The sequence below is a fragment of the Neoarius graeffei genome, chromosome 24 (assembly GCF_027579695.1).
Source record: "Neoarius graeffei isolate fNeoGra1 chromosome 24, fNeoGra1.pri, whole genome shotgun sequence".
In the NCBI taxonomy this organism is placed as follows: Eukaryota; Metazoa; Chordata; class Actinopteri; order Siluriformes; family Ariidae; genus Neoarius; species Neoarius graeffei.
In genome coordinates this window covers 45,340,142-45,357,457 of record NC_083592.1, presented here as the reverse complement: position 1 = coordinate 45,357,457, position 17,316 = coordinate 45,340,142, and the positions used below count along the sequence as shown (strand labels likewise).

Sequence of the window (17,316 nt, the reverse complement as noted above, 5' to 3'; positions counted from 1 at the left end):
TCGTGTGTGTGAGTGAGTGTGTCTCTGTGTGAGAGTGTGTGTGTGTGTGTGTGTATGAGAGTGTCTCTGCATGAGAGAGAGAGGGTGTGTGTGTGTGTGTGTGTGTGTGTGTGTGTGTGTGTGTGTGTGTGTGTGTGTGTGTGTGTCTCTCTCTCAGAGAGTGAGAGAGAGAGAGAGAGAGGGTGTGTGAGTGAGTGGGGCCGTGGCAGCAACCTCCGTTGAAAGATAGATTGATTGATTGATTGAAGTGCGCATGCTCTCTACATAAACACTGTCTAGTGCAGACATCCCAAGTCTCCCGGAAGTTCCGGGAGTCTCCCGCATATTGATAGCGGCTCCCTGAATCTAGAGCAAGTGAGCAAGCGCGTGCACGCGAAACATTAATGTCTGTATCGCGCATATGACGGAGTGCGAGAGAGACTGTGTGTGCGCCTGTTCATGTAGCGCATTATGTCATTGTTGTTGTTTTCCACCAAAGAGGCGGGATTAGCCAACGCAGAATAGTGACGTTTGTCTCTTGCTGATGACGTGTAGGTCGCATGAATACGACCTGTCCAGTCAGACTGCAGTCGCATGTGAAAATAACAGATATGAATCGGAATTAGGACCACATATCCAAGCGGCCTGGGTCGCATGTGAAAAAATCGGATCTGTGTCGTTCAGATTGTCAATAACAAATCGGATATAGGTCGCATATGGGCAAAAAAATCGGATATGGGTCGTTTCAGGGTGCAGTCTGAACGTAGTCTTATAGCCAACTCGGTGCTACGCGCCTCATCAGCTCATGTACGACTCGATTTTGTGGAATAACTTAAATATATATCTCCTCTCATATTATATAAAATTACAGTACTGTGCAAAAGTCTTAGGCACCTTTTTTTCATACAAACTTTGTTATAGATTTCTATTTTATGACTTCTACATTATCGAGTCAGTACAAAAACATTTTAGGAGTCCAAACGTTCGTTTTCCAGCATAAAATTAAATGTTACAGGGGGGAAAAAAAAAGTTTGTCTCTGAGCAGCACATTACATAAGAGAGCACTTTTCAGATTAAAAAGAAAACATAATGAAGGCTACTGGGTTTTGGTGCAAAATGAAGAAGCGAGTGTGACAGTCAAAGTGTCCAGAAGAACTGTGGCTGGTTCTGGAAGATGCTCAGTAAAACCTACAGCTCATTTCCGCATAAAACTGCACTCATTGGACCTGAGACTTTTTTTTTTTTAAGCAAAGGGTCGTCTCGCACCAAATATTGACTCCATTTCGTTTATTATGGCTTACTTTATTATGTTTACAATAATGTTTTAATGTTGAAACATTTCATTTCATTATTTTTTAAACCATTTTTGGTCTACAGCATTTCTTTACACGTGCCTAAGATTTTTGCATAGTACTGCATATTTTATATGCATACAAGTTGTCAGGTTGGAAATTATCAATGAAAGTACCTTATACACTACAGGGTTTGGAGGAAGTGCAGTTTTAGTCAGTCCCTCGAAGGCAGTGTTTAGATCACCACCTCCTGCTGTAGGAAGGGGGGAAGAGACAATTATTTAAAATAGGTTTACAATGGGAAATAGATTCTCACTTACACTAAAAGCAACATCCACATCAATCTCTGTTTCATGTGAACATCAGGTGGGGGCACGGATCGTATCAACCCGATCACACTGCAGATCGTTAAGCCTACATTTGCTTTTGTGTCACCAGTAGCAAGTACGGCGAATGAATGAATGATAGAATTAAACATGTAGGCCTAAGGATTTATGTTCCGTGTCTCCCCACTATATCCCAAGTCTCCCAACATAAATGTCCCATGTCTCTCCTCAAAAAAATAATGATGGAAAAAGTGAAGCCTGAAGGCCAGTATAATGTGGCAAGCTGAGAAACTAATGTGGTAAGGGGGTATAGTAAATACTCTCTAATGCATTATGAATGTGACGCTATCTACAAAAGCTGAAAACTTGTCCCAAGTTTCCCCCGCTCTCCCCTACTGCACTGCACATCTGTGCGGACTCAAAAACTCACGTACACGAGGTGAGACTTGACCATAGCCTCCGCTCATGTCCACATTAATAAATGCTGAGCTGTGTGTAGAAATGATCATACACCCAGCTTCCTGTCCTACATTATTTCCATAAAGGAAGGCCAACGTGTTCAAAATTGCACCTTTTATTACTAGAGCTTTTCTTCTAAAGCAGGGCTTTTCAAAGTCTGGGGTGTGCCTCCCCTAGGGGGCGCCAGAGTTCTTCAGGGGGGCGCAACGTGAGGAAAAATAAACCGGAATAAGTTACTATTACGGACATTTGGCAAACTTCAGCTAGCCTTTGCCAGAGACAAAATGGATCGATTTTTAGTACCTAAAGCTACAGTGAGTGAGGAGACAGAGTCTGGGCCAAGCAAATAAAGAAGGAAGTATGACCACGATTATTTAAAGTTTGGATTTTCATGGACTGGATCTGAAGATGCTCCACTGCCACAGTGTATTGTCTGCCAAGAGGTGCTAGCTAACGATGCTATGAGATGTTTAAAATGTGTAAAACAAGATGTGTTCTTTTTTTTTTTTTTAAAGCACAGGTGTTTAAAATGTGTAAAAAAAATGTTTTAAAAAGCACAGATGTTTAAAATGGGTAAAAAAAAAAAAAGGTTTTTAAAAAAGCTCATATGTTTTAAATGTGTAAAAAAAGATGTTTTCAAAAAGCACAGATGTTTAAAATGTGTAAAAGAAAAAAATTAAAATGTGTACAACAACCATTTTTTTAAAATACGAATGGAACATTAAGTATTTGTTTTTACAAATGTGTTTGCTTTTAGCTGTCTGTGTTACTTTGTTTAATCATAGTCTGTCATTACTAGTGAGCTGGTGTGTGTAATATGTTATGTAGTGAGTGTAGTATGTTATTTGTAGTGTAGTTGTGGTTTGTCCTGTCTTTTGTGTATGTGTAACTATTTTGCCGTCCGTCTTGGCCAGGACTCCCCGGTGGAAGAGTTACTGTAACTCGGTGGGATCATTTTTTTTCCTGGTTAAATAAAGGCTAAATAAAAATAAAAAATAAATAAAAAGTATAGCAACAACAAAAATTGTGGGGGGGGCGGGGGGGGGGGGGGGGGGGGGCGCTGTTTATTTGCTCTCTGAGGGGGGGGCTGACTCTCCCACACTTTGAAAACCCCTGATCTAAAGGCTTGGTATTCAGCAAAGTAAATGTGCATGAAGAGAACTAGCAGAGTACAGGTCACATGCTTTCAAAACGCAGTAACCCGTGCGGAAACAACAACAAACTGGATACTGAAAAGTTGATCTGGCCAAAATAAGTCAGTCAGTCAGTCATTTCACCCAGGACAGCATTTCTGTCTGCTGAAAGAAATCCATGTTGAATACATCTCTATATTATATGGACAAGTGTTTTACTGGGAAATACGCTAATTGTATTTTTCATATGAGCTCCATCAGGGACATGGAGAACCAAAACCATGGCATAAATCTCTATAGGTCACTCGTGAGGAAATCGATGAATAGTTTTGATAAATTGACACTTTGTGAATGCATCTATAATTAAAAAAACACCACATTGGCTTGAAGATATGAAAGTTTATCTTCTCGTGTTAAAAAAACTCACATTTTGTCTGAAAAATACATCTCGGATCGGAGTAACATTTTCCCACATTTTGCTCCGATGACGTCACTCCAAGTGTTTTCCCGCTGACTAGACGTGCGTTGTCAAAATAGCAAACTGGTTCAAAATTAAAATTCTTTTGATTAACTTTTTTTTTTTTTTTTGGTGGATGTGTCCATTAAACAGAAAGAAGATTACATAACTGCGTGAAGATATGAAGTTTATCTTCTCATGTTGAAAATATTTTCACTCTTTCGCATCCCTCGCTCGTAAATATGCTCACCACTCAAAGACAACCTTCATATCTTCAAACAACCGTGTAATATCCTCCATTTATAGCCAAGTAACATTCAGTAGATATGTCTAAATCTAAAATCCAAGTCACATTTGTAATCTTTTAACCTCAAGTCCACTTCCCGAGTTCTCCAACAGCGGTGTCCAGATTTCCTCAGACAGACAATGAGAACAACCTGTAAATCAAACTACCTGAAAGTGAGCTTTCTAACGGAGTGGACATGGAACGAGATTTCCTGAAGGCCGCTCTGGGACTCTGCATCGGTCTGGGCTTTGCGTCACCTGAAATGACCAGAATCAAAATTACACATTATTTAACTGAGGCATGGGTGGACAAAACAAACATACTCAAGTCGTTTTGTTTCAGAGGTTCCCTTTAGTGCTGTGATAAAATCACTGGCGACTTTAATAGGAACTTGTTCTTGATTCTAAGATCCCTGTTCTTGGCTGCAGGAGAGGAACCCAATGTGGTCTTCTGTTTTCTGTTGCATGCTGAGATGCTTTTCTGCTCACCACGGTTGTAAAGAGTTGCTATATCTTTCCTGACAGCTCGAACCAATCTGGCCATTTTCCTCTGACCTCTCTTATCAACAGGACGTTTGTTTCCACCCACAGAACTGTTGCTCACTCAGGTCAATGGGTTTTTTTGTTAATTTTCACACTATTCTGTGTAAACTCTAGAGAGTGCTGTGGGTGTGAAAACCACCGGTTTCTCAAATACTCAAACCAGTCCATCTGGCTCAAACCAACATCCATGCCACAGTGAAAAAGTCACACTTTCAGATCATAATTTCTCATTCTGATGTTTGAAGTGAACATTAACTGAAGCTCTTGATTTGTATCTGCATGGATTTTTTTTTTTAAATGCACTGTGCTGCTGTCAAGGGATTGACTGATGAGATAACTGCATAAAACAGCAGTTGGATATATGGGTGTTCATAATAAACTGGTTGATGTGTAGTTCTGAAATAGTTACACCACAGTGTTAACACAAAAATGTCATTTCCAGATACAACACTTCCTAGGATTTTTCCGTCGGTTCAGAAAACATTTTGAAATCACTCAGCTTCCCTGACCAGAACTAAAACAATAGTCTTCTACCGTTTACACTTCTGAATAATACATTCTGACCGACGTAAAATCGCAAGAACAGGGAAAAAAAAGGGGGGGGGCAGAAATCGTTACTCTGTACATCAATAACAAAGTGGAGGACTATAGATCTTTTAACACATCTGATTACAATATATATTGAAAAATCGTCTTCAAGTGTCATGGTATAATCATTCTGCCCTCCCGTAGGACAAACAATGCATTTGGTCAGGGTTGTGATAGATCTCAAGCCAGTTCCAGGAACACTGGATGCGAGGTGGGAGTACACTCTGGACCAGGGCTTTGAACCGGTTCAAGGAACAGAAACGAAAACCGGGAACTTTTTCTATTTCACATGGAACAGAAACGAAACCAGAAACTTTATTATTTTTTATGTTCCGGAACAGAAACGCTTATTAAAAATAATGGTAACCGGTTAATACCGGTTTTTATTTCATTCCTCAAAGTTTCCGTAGCCTACAAATAAAAAAGCCATTCTTCTCCTGCACAAGTTTCTATGACCCGCTGGGGTTCACGTCCTGTGTGACGTTCGCTGACTGAATGGAGAGCGCGGGAAGGTGGACTACTATCACGTCTCCATTACTGAGTGTCTGAGCAAAGAAGAGCCTGAACGTTGCAACCTCCCTATTGGCTGTTTGTAAAAATGTATCAGTTGTTGCCCTTCCCACGGGAATCATCGCGGGCTCGAGAGCCGAGACCTGACGAGTTAGTTCGTTGGTAGCAGAACAAAATGTCTGGACACAAATCGGGTTTTCAGAAAAGGAAAGAAAATAAACGGAGGGTCGAAAATACAAAAAAGGAGGCAGAAAATGCAAAACGAGTTTTAAGGTAGGACAAATGGTTACTTTTTAAGGCAGCCCGCCGTGGCTGCAGGCTTTCAGTTGTGTCATTGAATGGTTACTTTTCTGAGGCAGCCCGCCGTGGCTGCCTGCAGGCTTATTTATTATAGCCCATTTAGTTAAAATAGTTGATATAAAATGTTTATAGTTATGTGATGGTTGTCCTGATTTAGACTGTTTTTTTTTTTTTTTTGGGGGGGGGGGGGGGGGGGGGGGGGGGGTTTGCGCGATGTTGCACCCGGGTCCAGATTAGGGCAGAACCGGCCCTGGCTACATTTCAGGTGTAGTTTGTTTTATGTATGTATGTACTTGCATAGATGTGTACTCGGTCTTCCGATATGGCGCCTAACAAAATCTCGCGGCGCGGTGACGTCATGCGGTAGCCCTCTATAGGGCCTGACTCGCCTTTGGTAACACACTAAACGAATTATCTTTCATTTTTGGCACTTTTTCTGTTTGTGTAGATGGGAAGACATACTGAGAATCCAAATCGCCAACATTTGAAATAATAATTGTTTTGAATTATTTCTTGTCTTATTTAATGAAGGTTGTAATAGAATTAGCCTACATTTGGCTTAAGCCGGATGAGACAGAGACATAATTTTATAGCCATTTGTTAAACCGCTGACAGGGAACGTAATTAACCGTTCTGGGAACGAAATTTTTTTGTTCTAACCGGTTCGGGAACGTCTATTTAATGGTGGAACCCAAAACCGGAAACGTTAAAATTCCGTTTCTGTTCGGAACGAACCAATAGGAAAAAAATTCTGGTTCAAAGCCCTGCTCTGGACTGAACACCAGTCCATCACACAGCACCAGTTTTAATAAACTACTGAAGTAACAATCCTCTAAAGGAAAGGGTCACATTAGGTGGTTTGATTAAAGGGATCCTCCAGCGGATTTATTCTCAAACTTATTTTAAAGTAAAAAGTAGTCGCAGATTTCAAAAATCAAACTTTCGTTTTTGGAGACCAAATAGTGTTCGAGAAGAATGAATTTTCTTTAAAAATGTCAGATGGGCTTCCTGCGGTGGTGACGTATGCGATGACCTCATGTAGTGGTCACTTGAAGCAACTCAGCGGTTTATATTCTCTGTTTACATCATAGTTTTGCGAGTTTTACAAGCATTTTTAACGAATGTATCAGTTTCTAATTAAGTATGCCTCATTGTGTAGCATATACATGCTACAATGATGCTAAAAAGAAAGCACAAGCTGGAACTAGACTGCATTTCCGCACAGAAAACACAAAGCGTGTTTAATCAGCTGTAGCAGAGGGTCACCAACAGAAACTGGATCAGACTTGAGACCCCAAGCTGCAAAATCTTTTTTTACATGATCTACAACAAGTGTGTGTGGCATAGTGCTCACTCGAGTTTGTTGACGGTGTAGTGGCTGGCTGCTTTATGTCCCGGGGCTCCTTCATGCCTGTGTTACCTTCTGGCTCTCCCCTTTTAGTTATGCTGTCATAGTTAGTTGCCGGAGTCCCTGCTTGTACTCAGTGCAATATGTATACTGTTCCTACTTATTCAGGTGACATTGGGCATACCTAACAACCTGTGTTTTCTTTCCCTCTCCCCCCCCAAAATCTGTCCCTCTGAGTTACATGGAGTCAACAGGAAATCTTTTGGTGGAGAGGGTGGAGACCTCGACTGGCTATCGTAGCCTGCAGGAAATCAGCCGTCAGACATTCTGTCGCATGTCCAGACCCGGTGAAATGTAACTGAATTGTCTTGGCCAGCCCTAAGGGTCCCATCTGCATCTCATCATTGCTGAGGAGTGTGCTCCCATCACCCAATCAAGCATCCAGCCAGAGCAGGTCATGATATTTTTTAACCATATTAACATGCCATTGTTGTGTATTATGCCTGATGTCAAGACTCTTGTCTCTGTGAGCCTACCACACAGATTTAATACTTGTGTCATTTTTAGGGCATACCTAACAACCTGTGTTTTCTCTCTCTCCTTCCCACCCCCAAACTGTCCCTCTAAGTAACATGTTGGTCCTGGGATTGAGATGCTGGCCTCTTCTGCCCCTCGGACCTGCTTGAGCCATCCTGGTGCCCTGTGTCTGGTCGGAGTTTTATCGCATTGCTCCTGTGAAGGACGGCCCCATGAGGACAGTTGAGGGTTACACCTGGAGGACGTTCTGGACTCTTACAGTAATGCTTTTATGGCTGAGGACTACAGTTGACTTGCTAACTTTAGGACTGCAGTTGTCATGAACAGTTTAGCACTCAAGTTTCCATCAATGAAGAATTACAACATCAACGAAACGGTCTTCATGTTAAAACTGTTAATATTATAGTCATGCTGTCTGTTGTTGCCCAAATGAGGATGGGTTCCCTTTTGAGTCTGGTTCCTCTCAAGGTTTCTTCCTCATGTCGTCTGAGGGAGTTTTTCCTTGCCACCGTCGCCACAGGCTTGCTCATTGGGGATAAAATTAGCTCATGTTTTAAGTCGTTCAAATTCTGTAAAGCTGCTTTGCGACAATGTTTATTGTCAAAAGCGCTATACAAATAAACTTGACTTGACTTGTGTGTGGGGCTGTGAGCTCTAAAATCACATTTTAAAATGGCTCAACTTGCAGTGCAATAACACTGTGCTGTAAAAATTTTTTACATGATCTACAGCTGGTGTTTGGTAAATTAACAAAGAAAGTGTGTGGCATATTTTAAACCGAGATTTTAGAGTGTGCAGCCACACATACTACACACACTTTCTGTAGATCATGTGAAAAAAAGATTTTGCAGCATGAGGTCTCATGTCTGATCCAGTTTCTGTCGTTGACCCTCTGCTACAGCTGATCAAACACACTTTGTATTTTCTCTGCAGAAATGCAGTCTAGTTCCAGCTTGTGCTTTGTTTTTAGCAATCATTGTGACATTTTTATGCTACACAATGAGGCATACGTTTTTAAAAACTGAAATTCAGTAAAAATACTTGCAAAACTACGATCTAAACAGAGACTATAAACAGCCGAGTTGCTCCAAGCGACCACTACATGATGTCATCGTATACGTCACCACTGCAGGAAGCACATTTGGCATATTAAAAAAAATTCATTTTTCTCGAACACTATTTGGTCTCCAAAAACGAAAGTTTGATTTTTGAAATCTGCGACTACTTTTACTTAAAATAAGTTTGAGAATAAATCCGCTGGAGGATCCCTTTAACAGGAGTTTTGTTTCCGTTCCACAAAACGAAGAAAATGAGACAAACCTGCATCGGTTTGCTTCTCTGTGCTTCCGTGAGCAAGTTTCTCAGTTATAGCTTCCTCTCCAGTGTGTGCGTGTCTGTGATGGCTTCGGCCTGGACTTCCGTCACCTAGCACTCTGGCTACATTCTCCAGAGGAACAGCCTGACTTTCCTGAGACACACAACACACACATCTGGCTGTTGGATATTACAGATCAAGGTGCTGATTAGTGTTGTACTCAAAACCACCTAAAGCAAGACCAAGTCAAGACCAGAGTGCATCAAGGCTGAGACAAGACCAAAAACTTGAGGGGTTGAGACCAAGATCAAGGTAGGGCCGAGACCGAGTCAAGACCAGGACCAGACCAGTGTGTATGAAGGGGCTGGGGAGGGGCAACAACCTTTAATAGTAACAAACCCTGTATCAGAAAATCACTGCCTACTCACTATATAGGGCACTACATAGTGGGGACGCCATTTTGTAGTGCTGTCCGAAACCTTAGTGAGGATTATTTACACCCTATATCGTGCACTCAAAGTATCCCACAATGCATCACGAAAAGTAGTGTACAACCGAGGGTCACTAACCAAAGCAATATATCCCATCATGCATTGCGGCTGCGCTGAAAGAAATCAAATTAAAATTCTCAAATTTGATTTAATAAAAGGCAGTGGCAAAGAAGAAAGTATTCAGCCTTGATTTTAAAAATCTGAAAGATGCAGGTACTTTGTATTTATTAAATGTGGAAATACGCTCAGTATAATATGTATTTGTCACAAAAATACGCACATGTATTTATTATTTTGAAAATCCACCAGCCGACTGATCCGACACGTTTTAATTGTGCGACAGTAATGACGTAAATACCAGCGCGACGGACTAGTGTCCGAAAGTGTTTTTGGTTTTTTTCCATTTTACCAATGAGCTCACTATATAGTCCTCTATATAGTAATTCCCTATATAGGGAGCAGGGAGTAGTGAACGAGTGAGTGATCTCAGACACAGGGACAGACTTCAAATTAGCAATGAGTCACATTATTGGTCGCATTTGAAGCAGGAAGTTTTACATGCAATAAATCATACAATGTAGTGATATCTCTGTAGTTGTGGTCTTGACCGGTCTTGAAATAAAATCCCGGGTCTTCTATGTCGGAGACCGAGACCTTCGATAAGTGCTAAACATCAGTGTTGAATGTTATCTAAAAAAGTCAGTCATTCATTTTTAATTTGCGAACTTGACATTGCCATCAGTGTAACGCTTTTCAGGCAGCATGTTTTCATGCATGTGTCGATATTGCAATATTGCAGCTCTAACCGGGTTAAACAGCTCGGTGGTCAGCCCCAGGTAGTTGTACAAAGCAAGGAAGGTCACTCTCTGCAGACGCACCATCATGATCTGTACAAGATACACACAGTCAGAATCAACATACAACATCGAAAAGCTGTTTTGTTGATTTCACAGTGGGAGCTCCCTTATTTGAGTATTATCCATTCAAGCTGTACTTAAATGATCACTACTGGTTCATTTTTACCCAAATATCTTCAGACTGGAATCTATTTCCATCTTTTCTTATCAGTGCTTAGAAATGTGTTATTGCTCTTTAGGTACTGTGCCTACTTGCTGTCCAAATTTACATCAATTAAGGTTTTACACAAGCTGCAGCTTCACTATGGGAGTTCCTCAGGGCTCAGTTGCTGGTCCATCCTTGTTCTTATTATATAATACATATCTAAGCTTAGTGATTGATTGAGATCCCTTTAAAATATGTCCAGATCTTGTGTACATCTAGAGTAACTGTTTTATCCTGGTCAGGGTCATGGTGGATCCAGAATCTATCCTGGGAAGCAACACATTCTGGATAGGATGCCAGCCCATTGAACGGCATCATAGAGACACGTTTACCCCTAGGTGCAATTTAGAGTAACCAATTCACCTATAGTGGGAGAACCCTGAGGAAATCCACACAGACAGGAGAGAGCAGGTATTCGCGAAACCTCACACACAGACAGTAACCCAAGCTCAGGATCAAGCCAGGGACCCTGGAGCTTTAAATCGGCAAGGCTACTCTACCCGCTGTACCACCACACCACCATCTTTAATTTAACAACTGAACCGTATTCAATAATCAGTACCTGAACGACTCGGACCAGCGTTTCAGGATATTTCTCAAACACTGACTGAAATGCTGCAGCAGGGAGACGGAGCACAGTGGACGGAGCTGCAGCGCGGGCGGATACTGTCTTATAGGGGGCTGGATGTCCCTATACAGGACAAATACATAACGTCAAACATCATCGTAGTCATTTACAGAGTTGCACATGTGACCAAAATAAATGAATGAGCTCTGATGAATCTTACAGTGATGACATCCAGGATACTAAGCAGACTGTGAACACTGTCTCCAGGCAACACATGCTTTACCACCAGCTCTGTGCCATCCTGAAAGAAGAAACCGTTTATTTATTCTTAGCAACAGATATCTTATGTCTAGCCCGATATGTTATTTCAGACGGCCCGGTACTTACAACCTGATGAACACAGAGGTCCAGTCGGCCGTTCTGCACCACAAAGATGCTATCGTCTGTGTCTCCAGGCCGGAAAAGTCCCTCTCCCTGCTGCAGCTCCACGAACACCATGTGACGGCACAGTTCCAGGAACAGGGGCTTCTCAAAGTGACCCAGAACCCTGAGCACGGCACAGGAGAACACAGAACACTACGGTCAGGTGAGGAATCTACTTCCCTAAAGCCAACAAAGGATACGTTTCTAAACTAGCCAGGGGTTTCATTAAGGGCTGGAGCAAAATCCAGCTATGATCAGCCTGGCGCCGGTTACTTTTCAAAGTTCCTCAACCAACAATGTTAGTAGAGCCCCTATTTTCCATGCCCTTTTCTTTCCTATGGTTATCAGTGGTTATTTTACACTTTTTACTGTGTTTATGGCCTTGACCTTCAATCACGTCAGCTACACTGTATGAAAGCTTGACGCTGATTGGCTGCTCATCACAGCAACACTGGGGCGCCAGAAAGCTCGCTTCTGATTCGCTACAGTTCAAAACGAAAAGGCGGTAGGACCAACCAACCTTGTGCAGATTCTTTCCAAGTTTGGCAAGAAAGGTGCTCAAACGAGGAGAGATCGGTACACAAGAGATCGTCCTGTATTGAGGTTGCCTAGCTAATGGCGCATGAAGGAAAGTACAGATACCATTCACCTTGTTGTTGTGTTACAAACAGGTTAGCACACTTCAGAGGGTGACTAACACTACGTTCAGACTGCACCCTGAAATGACCCATATCCGATTTTTTTGCCCATATGCGACCTATATCCGATTTGTTATTGACAATCTGAACGACACAGATCCGATTTTTTCACATGCGACCCAGGCCGCTTGGATATGTGGTCCTATATCCGATGCATATCCGATATTTTCACATGCGACTGCAGTCTGACCGGACAGGTCGCATTCATGCGACCTACACGTCATCAACAAGAGACAAACGTCACTATTCTGCGTTGGCTAATCCCGCCTCTTTGGTGGAAAACAACAACATTTGTACAGTTTTCAGAATTTAAATAGACTTTTATAGAATTGATCAAGCTAATGGTGGATTTGGTAGGGACCTGGATGTTGATCTGTTAACCTGATTAAATAAAACAGTTTCTATAACTGATTTATAACTTAAACCATCCTGTATTACAAGATTATAAGATTGTTCTGGAAATTTCCAGTAATTTGACATCTTCAGTCTCATTAGTCTGCTGTTAATCAGATTATTGTGTGAGTTCCGCCACCGCCACAAAAACCACATCGCCAGGTCTCGCCTCATCTCCATAGCAAACTGCACTGGTGTTTCTGCACCTTGAGCCAGCGCTGAGAGAAGTTGCAGAATTCAGCTGGCTATAAATAATCTAAATAAATATTTATAAAAATGTAGAAAAAGTTTATTAATATGACGAAATAAACGTGCAAATTATTAAGCCTGAATTAAGAGTTTGGTAATACAGCGGCCGTATCCCAAATGACTGCCTGCTGAAGCTCGAGTGCACTATATAGAGTTTAAAAATCCATTACTTCCTAGTAACATGCAGTGCACTTATATAGAAATTAGAGAGACATTTAGGAGTCAACCCTCGTTACCAGGCTACACGTTTTCATTTCAGTTCAGAAACAAAAACACACACGAGACCTCACACTTTAACACTAACCAGATAATTAAACAAACAAACAAACAAACAAACAAAAAAGAAATAATTAAACTTGAAGAGTGCGCTTTTTTTTTGTTTACGTATTACGTAGATGTGCTTATTACATGTCAATTTGCGCATGCGGGACACTTTTGGGTCGTTTTCCGTTCATATTGGAGATCGCATACAAGTCTCATATAATTGGTAATGTGAACGGCCTAACAAAAAAAATCGGACTTTACAACGAATCGGATATGGGTCGTTTCAGGTTGCAGTCTGAACGTAGTGTAAGAGCCAAAGGGGAGCATAAAGGGTACTACACTGTACAGTAGTACAAGCCATAGACAAACAAACAAAGGAAGGTGTAGAAGGATGAAATGTAAAAATGTTATGCCACACACTCAGTTTCATGCACAAACTGATCATAAACACCCATAAAATAGCAATAAAAATGGTCATTATCAGCAGTGAAAATGGGGCCCAGAATGCACCAAAGAGCCTCTAAAAACTGAAAACTTTCTGGGGGAGGCCCCCCCAGACCCCTCCAGCAGGTGGGGGATACCCCCTTCTGTACTCTCTCCCGCGCATTACTCCACCCCCGACTTCCTTCTTTCCACGACCTACTTCATTTCTTAATGAAACCCCTGCTAGTCCCTGGACAATTTGGGATTTCATTCCCAGAACTACTCAAAAAACTGACTGGAAAAATTACAGAACCATTCTAGTTCTTTGAAAGTCTCTAATGGAACCCACCTGACGTTCTTCAGCATGTACAGCACCTCAGAAGGCAGGTGAGAATTTTGAACGTCATTCTCGGTCAAATCTGCCTCCAGAACTGACGGAGGCGGCTCCTTGGGCTGAAGTGTGGGAGGCTCCCGCCGAATACGCAAAATCCTTATTGGATAAAAGCAAAGTAAGAAAGCGTGACATGGGAAATTGAGAAATAATAACTGGACTAGAGCTGGAAGGGTTTTATGTACTTGCGTGCAATTGAAAGAACTTTGGTTCTCTTTCTGGTTCGTTTTTGAGAAATTGGACCTGAATTGGTTGAGGAGGATAACGTCTGCACCTAAAACCAAAAAAAACACAACCCATTTATGTACAAGGATGTCAAAATATGAGAGTTTAATAAATACACACAGTGTTCATCATTAACTAGGGCTGGGGTGATATGATGGAAATGGGAAAATCATTAGATCTCACTGCAGGTGTGAAACAAATCGAGATATTTTCAAAACGAAAATAATATTTCAGTTTTCAGTATCCAGGACTAGAGTTAGAACTGTAAAATGTCATCATATGGAGGGTTTTCCCAGTAGAACATCATGATTAGTGTTCTTTGTTTACAGAAATAGCTGACGGTCACTTCACTCCATATCAGGCTCCATCACGCCACCTAGTTGTTGAATATTTTCCACAAGAGCTCTCTTATTGCCACCAGACTACTCAAGCATTTATACAAATCAGCCGTTATATCTTTCATCTAACTGAAATCACGTTCTAATCCACTTTCCTGAGTACTGGAATACTGTCAGCAGTTGGTCCTTTTATAAATCATTCACTGTATTATTTAACAGTTATTCCACGAAATCGAGTCGTACATGAGCCGATAGCTGACGAGTTGAGTTTTGAGAAACGGAGCATTTTTATTTTTTGAAAATTTGATAAATAAAAACTTTATACAAAATGTCTGACAAAATCATTTCCGCTTAAAATGTAAACAAACCAGTGAAATGACAGCAGCAATTTGTGAAAAATGCTATAATCATTCTGGGGGGGGGGGGGGGGGGGGACGACACACGTTCTTACTATCAAATACTTTTATTCCATATTTTGTTGCACTTTTTTTTGTATTTTTTTTTGGGGGGGGGGGTTGTTTTCGAGTAGAGTTTTTATTTCGTCCTTGGTTGGTTCAGCAACACGCTCCGCCATTTTGTTTTTCTCTACTCACAGTATATGAGCTGATATCCTAGTAGTAGAGTCGCCAATCAGAGCAAGTGACTGCTTTTATCCATTGAATATGGATAGAATAAATATGTATATATAAGCACTACCTAACAGAGGAACTCCTGATGAGTGTATGAGCAAAATATTAGCAAGGGCACAAAATCAACCTGAATAGAATAATAGGATTGCATCGCCGCAGACTGCAACACGCATGCAGCACCATTAGGACTAATTACCATGCACCTGTTCCTGATTAGAGCACAATCACAGCACATAAATATAAGGACTCTCAGTAACACACAGACTTTACAAATAAGTACACCGTTCTGTACACTGCACCTGAAGTCACCAATCCTTGTATTTTTTTATATTGTTTTTCTGGTTTTGACCCTGTTTGTGTTTTTGGTCTTCGAGTATTGTATTACCTCCGAGATCCTCTCTGTACCTCACTTGACCCCTGCCTGCTTTGCGACTCTACCTTCGTCTATGTTTTGGATCCGTTTGCTGGCGTGCTTTCAAAGAAACTCTTCCTGCACTTACATCCGTTTATCGCCCATACATAACAGAAACGGTCAACTGTCCAACAAGCTAGTGGACTAATGAAATGGTTTTGACTAGTTTTATATGAAACTGTCATGAATATTTTCCATAATGTGTTAATAAATAATCCCATGTTATTTTTTCTCATCTCATCATCTCTAGCCGCTTTATCCTGTTCTACAGGGTCGCAGGCAAGCTGGAGCCTATCCCAGCTGACTACGGGCGAAAGGCGGGGTACACCCTGGACAAGTCGCCAGGTCATCACAGGGCTGACACATAGACACAGACAACCATTCACACTCACATTCACACCTACGGTCAATTTAGAGTCACCAGTTAACCTAACCTGCATGTCTTTGGACTGTGGGGGAAACCGGAGCACCCGGAGGAAACCCACGCGGACACGGGGAGAACATGCAAACTCCACACAGAAAGGCCCTCGCCAGCCACGGGGCTCGAACCCAGACCTTCTTGCTGTGAGGCGACGGCGCTAACCACTACATCACCGTGCCGCCCATGTTATTTTTTGAAAAGCAAAATTAAAAATAAGCATTTGATAAAACACCTATCTATCTTATGTAAATAAAAGATACAAATTTCGTTGTACAGTGGTCAAGTGTTTATGAGATACGTTGCCTTGCACTAATGATCAGGTTCCTTGTGGTGGTACACATTCGTGCATATGGACGTCGGACGGTGTCATCAAAAATCTGGTCGATGCATTCTCTTAAGTATGGGGCTCCGCTAATAAGCTACTAATGGGACATTAAAATCTGTCACTGTACCAATTTGGTTTCATTTGACCTTTACATTTTTGTAAATGTTGAGCCAAAAATATCTTTGAACTTATAGTTTTTATACTGCAGCTTCAGTATTTTACCTGCACTTAGTTAGCAAAACCTGGGTGAGATTAAGATGCTGTCATGACGCATACAAGTATGACAGTCCATGCATATACTGTACAGATTATAATATTTTTGCCCTGTCACCCATAAGCCTTTCTTTGAGGTAATATCCACAAGATGATGTACCTTTCTCATGATTTTTCGTCCATAAAACATCACTTTATCCCTTTTCCTGAAGCGATACTTTGGAGCTCCAGTTTGTTGTTCTGTAAAACAGTGAATCATGTATATCCACAGGAGACAAAACATTTATTGCTTTTGAGACAAAACAAGCAGGCCATTATAAATCTCTCTTAACAGACAGCATCAAGGAAAGTGACTAGACTACAAGTGACCAGGTTGTGCTATAACCTTGAACGGAGCTTCATTAATACTGAAACATTATAACCATCACTTTATTATTCTATCCACATTCATTGGATATGAGCAATCGCATGCTCTGATATCCTAGTTGTAGAGTAGCCAATCAGGGTCTGTCTCAGAAACTGGGTACTGTGGGGGTACCCCACTAAATATACTCAGAGTCAATAAACTATACGGTTTTGAATGGTGATTTTGGTTTTAATTTGAAATAAAATGATGAAAGAAATAATACAGATAAAACTAAATCTTTGATGTGAATACTCTATTCAGAATTTGGCAAAAATTCTGCAAATGTGTGGAAAAATGGCGGCTTGATCTGGGA

General features: G+C 41.3%; 1 protein-coding gene across 1 annotated transcript in view; it reads right to left on the bottom strand.

Annotated features, from left to right (window-relative positions):
* Positions 1–17,316, bottom strand: part of pnpla7b (patatin-like phospholipase domain containing 7b) — a 192,217-nt gene that overhangs the window by 152,421 nt on the left and 22,480 nt on the right. The window contains exons 5-14 of the mRNA XM_060907369.1: positions 16,758–16,837; positions 14,220–14,308; positions 13,993–14,133; positions 11,581–11,740; positions 11,414–11,494; positions 11,188–11,316; positions 10,370–10,450; positions 9,078–9,225; positions 4,100–4,189; positions 1,448–1,524 (exon numbers count right to left, since the gene is read on the bottom strand). Of these exons, the coding sequence (XP_060763352.1) occupies positions 1,448–1,524; positions 4,100–4,189; positions 9,078–9,225; positions 10,370–10,450; positions 11,188–11,316; positions 11,414–11,494; positions 11,581–11,740; positions 13,993–14,133; positions 14,220–14,308; positions 16,758–16,837 (1,076 nt within the window). The remainder of the gene's footprint in view (positions 1–1,447; positions 1,525–4,099; positions 4,190–9,077; positions 9,226–10,369; positions 10,451–11,187; positions 11,317–11,413; positions 11,495–11,580; positions 11,741–13,992; positions 14,134–14,219; positions 14,309–16,757; positions 16,838–17,316) is intronic.